Source organism: Plasmopara halstedii (assembly GCF_900000015.1).
Source record: "Plasmopara halstedii genome assembly, contig: Scaffold_3120, whole genome shotgun sequence".
Lineage (NCBI taxonomy): Eukaryota > Oomycota > Peronosporomycetes > Peronosporales > Peronosporaceae > Plasmopara > Plasmopara halstedii.
Genome location: NW_020190023.1, coordinates 973,469 through 982,479, shown reverse-complemented (window position 1 = coordinate 982,479; position 9,011 = coordinate 973,469). Strand labels below are relative to the sequence as shown.

General features: G+C 41.9%; 3 protein-coding genes across 3 annotated transcripts; 1 reads left to right on the top strand and 2 right to left on the bottom strand.

Annotated features, from left to right (window-relative positions):
• Positions 1-1,198: 1,198 nt before the first annotated feature.
• Positions 1,199-3,001, top strand: PHALS_07733 (Protein FAM133; the record flags this gene model as incomplete). The annotated part of the gene is made up of 5 exons (XM_024721253.1): positions 1,199-1,986; positions 2,049-2,429; positions 2,498-2,748; positions 2,846-2,894; positions 2,962-3,001. 5 exons carry the CDS (start codon positions 1,199-1,201, stop codon positions 2,999-3,001), a joined length of 1,509 nt encoding a protein of 502 aa, XP_024586370.1.
• A 338-nt stretch (positions 3,002-3,339) lies between these two features.
• On the bottom strand, positions 3,340-4,572 carry PHALS_07732 (conserved hypothetical protein; the record flags this gene model as incomplete). Its single annotated transcript, XM_024721252.1, has 1 exon — positions 3,340-4,572. One exon carries the CDS (start codon positions 4,570-4,572, stop codon positions 3,340-3,342), a length of 1,233 nt encoding a protein of 410 aa, XP_024586369.1.
• A 40-nt stretch (positions 4,573-4,612) lies between these two features.
• PHALS_07731 (hypothetical protein PPTG_09455) lies at positions 4,613-7,122 on the bottom strand (the record flags this gene model as incomplete). The annotated part of the gene is made up of 5 exons (XM_024721251.1): positions 4,613-4,622; positions 4,715-6,210; positions 6,387-6,524; positions 6,579-7,018; positions 7,080-7,122. The coding sequence occupies 5 exons, from the start codon at positions 7,120-7,122 to the stop codon at positions 4,613-4,615; spliced, it is 2,127 nt and encodes a 708-aa protein (XP_024586368.1).
• Positions 7,123-9,011: the final 1,889 nt, after the last annotated feature.

Sequence of the window (9,011 nt, the reverse complement as noted above, 5' to 3'; positions counted from 1 at the left end):
CACACCACAGCTCCCTTGGGAGAGTGACGGGTCACTCTCATGTAACCCCGTTACAAGATGCGCTTCTGCATTGTCAAATTTCACAAGTAAAAACGGTAAATTTGCTTTTTGACAAAGCGATACTTACCGCGTATGAGCTTGTCGAGGTGCTGCTTCGCTGAAAGTCAGGGCTCAGATATCACTAAAATGAGACTTTAAGGGTGCTCTGACGTTCATAATCTGTGTCGTAACGCTTGCAGTATTACAGCGCTGACGTATTCAGCACACAACATATATGTCCTTATTATGAGAAACTCAAATAAAGATACAAGGAGACACATGACATGGCCATGTTGGAAGAGAGAAAGTCGCTGGACTCAGTGAGCGCTATATAATGGAGATACATAGTAAAGAAAGATTGGGCCTATATGTGCGTATGTTGAAAATCTTTGAGTCCTTGGTCATACCGGCCTCGGAGCTTATGGACCGTCTGAGAAAAACAGCTCGTCTTGCGGCAGTCTGTGAGACCATTACGGTATGGAAATAGCCAAGATGTTCCTCAACAAAGTTTTTTTCTTGCTAGTGGCAATTGGGCTTGTCCGAGCGCAACGTGAATTCCACGGTTCCGAACATATGGTTTGTATCGTCACCGGTGACAATGCAGCTAACAGCATCAAAAAGAGTCCTTTTGCTCAGAACGAGGTCTACAAAGATCAACCTTGAGACATTGCAAACCACGCGTATTCAGAAGCAGGTAATGGGGGGCTACCTGTACGGTGCACGATCGCGGAGCGTACACTCGCTTTTGAGAAACATATTCATATTTGTGAATCGGTGGAGACCCCATTTGGTGATGAGCTACATATGCTTTTATAGTCTTCGTACACTTTACGCTGTTGTTCTATGGCCTCAAAGTAAAGCACCCTGCGCAGAGATATTCTTGCCTCGCTGTGTTGACCAATGCACAAAGGACGGGGTCCCTAGAACACGACAAAGCTCTAAGCATCTACCCAATCTTTACATTTGTGTAGATTGAAGAAAAAAAAATTATTTCAATATCAAAGATTGTGATAGTATATGTTTAGATAACAAAATATTATTCCTTAATCTTTTAGTCAACAAGTCTTTGTAGTAATTTTTTTGTTAATGATATATTCCAGATTTATGTAAGAAATAGTAAATTAGATTCTGTAAGGTAAGTACTGTATTTAACATCAAAATGCAGTCCATTCATTGTATGTCATCGCTAGAAACTCTGACACTTTACGAGCGCATTCTGGGGCATGTGGAATCCCGAGTGCTTCATCGCACATCAAGTTTAGTATTAAGAGAGGAATATGCTGCGGTTGCAGCTTCCGTGAATGATATTGCTACAACATTTGCCAAAGTCGAGGAAGTCCGCGATGCCGTGCAACAACTAGAGCAGATAAAACCATGCGCAGGACGCAGTGAGACCCTTTTAGAAGTTCTGGATAGTTTGATTGAAATGGAGCGGGAGATCCAGGACAAAATGGAGAAAATAGCGAGAGGAATTGATGTTATCAAGAAAAAAGGAAAGAGAAAAACGAAGGACGAGAAAGAGACGACAATATGCAGCGATGATAATTTCAAAGAAAAAGTTGAGCAGAATCAAGTGAAGAAACAAAAGAGCAAAGCTCTTGTTGCGACTAATAAGATGAAAAGTGCAAATTTATCTTTTGCCCAAGAGATTTTGGCGATTTTCTCGAAAGTTAAGGTAGTTGACAAGGAATTCCAGGCTGACACTAAGTCATTGTGGGTGAAGAACTTAAATAATCTGCAGTTACTCCTTCAGTACCAGGCGAGTCACGATGGGCATACGAGTGATAATATGGTTGTTGAAGTCACTGTTCGTGCACTTGAGAGAGTTGTGATATTGTTTCAAGAACTTGCATGGACCCCGGAGCGTGCACTGGAAGTGCGATCGTTGATCGCTTCATTGTCAGATACTTGCTCTAGGAATAGAGTCTTGAACACTTTCTTTCATCAGTACGTCATTAATCTTATCTCTGGGCTTTGGTAATGTTCTGAAATTTATTTCTTGTTGACAGAGTGCGATCTCGATTGGAAACCCTCCGCACGAATATCCTTATCCATACTGAAAAGTGTGCTGGCGATAACAAAACCATCAAACCATCAAAAGACCTACTTCAAATCTTTCAAGGCCTTGTGATGAAGATTCAAAAGCTGCCAAAAACGGAAAATATGAAACACATATTCGAAGCACTTCGACTGCTGCGGCAGTTGATGGCAAATGATGTCACATGTTCACAACACATTCACGTTAAGCGTTCTGCTGAAATAGTCAAGCGTTGGATTCTAGAATGTCCATTTCAGAATAAATCAGGTGACGAATATGAAGCTTTTGCACACAATCTAGCTGAATATAGCAAAAACATTCACGGACATGTCAATCAGGTTGAATTACAAAGGTACGTCAAGTTCTCCTGAAATGATCACTAAGACAGCACTTACAAAATGTTTTGTAAATTTGTCTTAGACTCGCTACGAATCTGCTTCACTTAGTTGTAGAGAAAAGAAAGGAGCCGTTAGACAATTCTCAACTGTCGAAAAACGCGTCAGATGGACCAAGTAAAGTGCAAAGTCGACTGCAAGATATTCTGGTTCAAGTAGAGCAGTGGCAAAATGGCGTTTTTTCGCTTAATCAACTTGAGAAGGCGATTCGGAACCTCGAAGAAGTATTATCCTACCGTTCTAAGCAGTGGAACCCACTTGCGGACTTTGACGCCCGTGTGTGTATTAACAAGATAATTTGCTGCATTGCAATGCTGAAAAAACCGGCCTATCGTGAAAAATGCATGAAGAATATAATTAAATGGAAAAGTAGGATTGATGAGCATCAGTGACAGTGCTGTCAAGTCGCTTGAATGGTGCAGGTACGCAATAAAAAGCTTTGATAAATTCCACGCAATAAGTTTTTCTTATCAGTATCTGCTTCTATAGTGACGAGCATATGAAGTTGACTTGTCATGAAGTGCAATGATATACGAACTGATACACTATAGATTCTAAACGAAACGGGATTAACAGGTAAGCTGAAGCGATTATATATCTCGTGGCAAAGGAAAGAAATCATGGTTGGATTGAGCCTATTGCAGTGAGCATTGATCTCACGTATCGTCCACATTACGAGATACGAGGCAAGTTTCACTAGTATTTTAATGAAAGCAAAATACCAAACTGCACTTCTCACCTACTCCCAAGAAAGTATGAGGTACTTGTTGCTCGTTGACATGGCTAGCCATTCAATTTGCCTTTGAATTTGTATCGAAGTTCTACTACGCAGATGTTGGTCTTGACTCAGTGAGATTCCGTTCATCTTCACCGACGCGCACAATTCAATCGTTTGCCATTCTTCAACTCAGCTCTTTTTTTGGCTGCTTGCATCAAGCGCTTGATGAGCAAAACGTGATTTCTTTGCGGCATGTGCTTTGCTGTTTTCAAAGCACCACCTGAAGAGCTTGTCGAACACTCAGCTACAGTCTCCGCTGGACGTATTAAGTCTTGATTGGAAGTATAAGGATCTATTGAAAAGCGCTGGTGACGATTTGGTGTGCCAAGCCTGCGCCGGTTAGGCGACATCAGCTTGGCTTGAGCTAGATCTTGTGATTTGCATTCGTCAACAAGAATTTCCTCGTCTTCATACCCAATCGCTGGCTCACTAGCTTTAGGAGAATTTAATCGTGAGGGACTAGAAGATTGAGGTGAAGCTAGAGAGTCAACCACCCGGGGAGATATCGGACGAGAGAGAGACACCATGCGCGCTGATGGTGGAGGGGTTGCGTGCGTCGGTGAATCTGCTACACGAATATTGCGTGAAGTACATGACCCTTGTGACTTTCCATCTGTAGGCAATATAGGGGCAATTCGACCTATGCTGTGGCGAGGACTCAAAGAATGCTGTAAACCACAACTTTCAGTTGCCACTGACAGAGGACGAGACACAGACGGAGGTCGAGGTATTAAAGGTTGAATCGAATTTTCAACAATGGATGAACTGGTTGATGGTCGAGTTCCGTCGGACATACTGTTTCCTTCTTTACATTTGTCAGTTGGCTGAGCTTCTTTCATGAGCTTTTTCTGAAACAAACGGGTTGCACGATGACCACGAGAGAATCGATGCGCTTCGATAAATTTCGGAAGCATGATCAACCCATTCTTCGATCGTTTGACATAATCCAATTTCTGTCGTTGCGACTCCTTTTTAAACTTCTCCGAATGTGACCAGTGATCTCCATCATGCGTGTAATCGGGAGGCAAAATCTTCAAGCAAAATTCCTGTAGATCCAAGTCATTACTTTTGTCTGTATCGTACCGTTTGAACAATCCTCGACACTGATCTGGCGTTAACCGAAAACCAAGAGCAAGAAGACGCTCTCGAAACTCGTCCATGGTCACGTGTCTCGCTTTTTTAAAGATTTTAAATGCTTGACGAAATGTGTCCGAGCTACGCGAAGTTGTTTGTTGAATTTTATCTCGAATACGCGTCTCAATTTCATCAAGACTCCAACTCTCCATTTCAATTTCAGTCATGTATTGATTCGGATTTGCCATAGCTTCTTCTTTCTTCTTCTTTGCTTCAATTCGATGCATCTCATCTGCAGCTGCGACCCAGGAGATTCCCGTGTAATCAGGAGGCAGAACACCATGAATAAACTCATTCAAGTCAATATCTCCACTACCATTTTTGTCAAACCGACAAAACAAAATATCAGATTGAAGTCGTGTCAATGCCAATCCAATTGCTTCTAATGCTGCATGAAACTCGTCTGGTTTGATTCCATTGACTTTTTTAAAAATGCGAAAAGCCTGTCGAAAACAGTCTGAAGATCGCGACGTGTGCTGTTCAATTTTCTCACGCAACATGCGCTCAATATCAGCAATTGTCCACGATTGTTGCACAGATGCCACGGCCATTGAGTACAATTTGCGACGCGTATTATCAACTTTCTGCCGATCTTTGACCGATAACCAAAAGGACGTTGAATTGTCATCAAGCATGACACCTTGTACAAATTTACTGACGTCAAGATCACCAGTTTTGTCAAAGTCAAAAGTCGCAAACATGTCTTGCACCTGCTTTTCTGATAGCTTTAATCCAAGCTTTCTCATTGCAGTATTCAAGTCACTACGTGATATATCTGCTGTCTTGCCAAAAAGAATATAAGCTTGCTGGAATTTGTCCGTTTCCTCTAACAACTCGTCCATTTTTTCTCGTACTTTCCCTACAATTTGCTTCGTCGACATGGAAAGCTCATTATCAGACAATTTGGCATTATTTGGATAAGTTAAAGATCGATAGTCTTTTGGAAAAAGTGTCGTAACAAACTCCAACGTATCGATCACACCATCTCCATCTTTGTCAAACCGAAGAAAAAGTTCACGACATTTTGATGGCGTTATTCGAATCTGCAATAAATCCAAGTGACGATGAAATTCGACGAATGTTATTGTCTCGACATTTGTAAAGAATTGAAAAGCTCGAACGATAAAATCGGAACTTCCTCGAGGCATTTTCTCTTCAAGTTTGCGAGCAATACACACCTGAAGTTCATCTAAAGTCATGTATTCATGACGTGTGAGTTTTGATGACACATTTTCAGCGTTAGAATCTTTTAAAACAAGTGATCGAGGTGAATGATTGGGAGTTGGATTGAAATTATTCAAAGACTCAATCACAGGACTCGACGGCTTCTCGGGTGAATAAAATGTTTCTGGTAAGAAAATTCGATGTGCAAACGTAGCATAATCAATTTCTCCCAAGTCTTTTTGATCAATACGTCTAAAAAGCTCATTACATAAGCGTGGAGTTGCTTGGAGTCCAAGTCGTACAACTTTATGTAGAAAACATTCTTGTGTGATAGTATTTGTTGTCGTAAAAAATTGAAAAGCTTGACGGGAATTGTATTCATAAGCGTTTGAAATTGAATTTGTCGTTTGATACATGGCATGAAGAGCTTTACGTAAGTCTTGAAGCAATGCATCAACACTTGGAACTTTAATGGGTAAATTACGATCTTTAGAAGAACGCGAACGTGAGATTTTCGTAAACGATCGAGTTAAGCGATTCGATTGCGTTTTGTTAAGATCATAGCCAGCACCAGTCAACGCGATGCAACCCACAGGTGGCCCTTCCATCCTCTTAAGAATGGCTTTCAAGTTAAGTGTGAAACACCCACCTACGTCCACTTCCTATGACGCTGTTCTATAGATAATTGCTTATTAATTGAATTGCGATATATATAGTCTCGAAAAAACACGATTCAAGAGAGATGAAAGCCACTGGAAACGTAGCATATTATGTCTTAGAGATAAGTGAGCTGTACAATTTCACGAATATTGGACCGATAATTACATTCTTGCCATACAATCTCTGCTTTCAACACATTATCAGCCTTGACAAGGTTTACAAAATGCTGCACACTGCCATTTGTGCCAAAATAATATTTTTTAGCGGCGACTAATGCTCGAGCATCTTTACTACGACGTAAGTGTCTTTTAATTGTCTGTAATGCAACCGTTAGCAACGAAATAAACAATCAAATGATGGCTCAACGCACCTCGTAAAGTTCTATCGCGACTTCTTCTGTGTAAATTGTCTCGGCAGTCAAGATAAGACCAAATTGCATCTGATCATCACTCTGTTTCTCTATATACTTCATGTAGTTAGACATGCTAGACCATGCTCCAGCGTAAAACTCGGCCTTTGAGTAATATTCAGAAATGTTTTTAGATACATTGGGGCATGTTGTGAGCTCGAGTACTTCCTTGTTGTAATCGCTGAACACCACACGTTGTGCACCACGTTGAAGAGCGTGAATGCCTGGCAAACCGTGGCCGCAACCCAATTCTAACACGGAATGCGGTATCACAATCTTTCCTTCACGTAATTGTGACTCTACAAATTGAACAAGGTCAATTGCACATTCCCAGAGCTTGAATCCACCCTCATACACGCCCTTTTGCACGTCAGACTTCGTTAATATGCAACTTATGGCGCCTGTATGCATCAAAAAATCTGGGTGCAAGGTGTTGACAATCTGGAATGTCAAGTCACCCACCTCGACAGTAGAGAACGAAGGTAGAGACGAGGTGGGAGACCATACAAAACGTTCGCCCTTACGTATGGGCGTATCAGTATCAGAGGAAACTGCTAGAGGAGCAGTGGGAGCCGATGCTGCATGTCCCCCATCCAGCGCAAAGTTGAACGAGAACGACATGGTTATACTGTGAGAAAGGATATTCCTGCCTCAAGTGTTATAAACTCATATGAATATTTTGTGGTCGACTTAATGTAATTTACTCCATGTAATTCTATTCCAAGTTGCTCATCAATGCTGCGTTTGATAAAGGCAGACTGTAGTCAACACCACAACTTTCGTCGAACCAAGCTTCTTGCCACCTGATTTTGAGCAAGGTAGCGTGAATTTTTAGCAATACTTCTCAATCCAACGATCAAGTCGACGACCTCTTCCGTGCTGCGCTCTGGCAATTTCTGACCAAACGTAACAAATCTTTTGCAAGCAAATTATGTACTTTAATCATGTTTTCAATATCGATTGATGATCACAGTTAGTAAAAAAGCTCATTCGCCGATCAGCCCGGCGCTGTATGTTCGAGTCAATGATGTATATCTGCGCAATCTTGATTTAATCTTTCTTTTGCCGACTTGCACAAAAGTGACTGCTTCACGAGCGACCATTACGCCTGAATTCCCACCCACAATCTATATATTATCTTACCTGCTTTTCAGAGCATACTTGCATCGGGAGTCCCGTGGACTAATTCAATTATCCAATCAGCCCTACGTGACCAACACGCTTCAAGGTATATTTCGATAAGATTGCGTAGGTAAACATCGATATGAACGGTCGCAATGCGTCTTCAGGACGTGACCAGATACCTCCATTTTCGCCAGTAAAACACGGCCGATACGTTATTTAAGAAGAAGGCGCTTAGTGCGCGCTCAGTCTTTTTGCTGCACTTGTCTCGAACTCTGTACCCCTTTCCATGGAGGGAAATATTGCCGTAAGGATCATGACAATGTCTAGCTCATTCCCAGCAAAAAAATAGCGAATTAAGTATTTCAGCTTGATCGACTACAAGCACAAGAGTCGCGCTGACTATTGCCCAAGAAATTTGCGAAACTTTTGCGTAACAAGCTAACGCCGTCACAAGCTTTTGAAGATATTTTAAGCCATTTTCAGCGACACAGGTGTCCGCTTGGATAGTCGTAAATGATTGACTGTATCGAGTACAAAACATCTACTTGATTACAGCGCATAACCTTAATTTCCTGCCGCTTACGACTTCGCTCTTCTCCATGGGATACCTTCAGCACTTTCCAACCTTGAGTACTTTAGAAGCATGGCTCTAGTCATCCGCTGGTTAAAAGTGCGCTGTGGCAGGTGGCCCGGCTTCCTTTTTAAGAGAGATAGAGACTGAGGATTTGATGAGTAGTAAGCAGCCATAATATCAGAGTCATCTTACCACGTGAAACCTCACGAGAATTCAGACTGTGGGTTACCCTTCCACTTCCAAGGTACTGGTAACTGCCTTGGTGTACCATTTTATTTTATTAAACGATCCACGTAAAAGTGAGCCACCTCTTGCTCTTCGAGCAATACCGGCAGAGGTGGACCCACCTGCGGCTAGTACTTGCAAGTTCTCTCGGTTGTGGAGGCACGTCAACTTTTTTCAGGAGTCACAGCGTGCGTCTAAGGCTTAAATGAGCAGGTTTTAAACTCTCTTTGATCTTTGCCATCGAACTGTCTCATTTGGCACCCTCAAAGGTCCAAAACCACATCGCGACGCTGGATGGAGATCAGCCACAGGGATGGTATCGATGGTGCTCTGTCTGCAACGAAGCTCATGACATTCGACTGTCTCGTTGCAGCGGATCGTGATATATTCCGATAAACGCTTTTTGAGCACAAGATGCGATCCTATGCTGTTTAGAATATTTAACGTAAGTAGCTATTTTTCATTGTGAC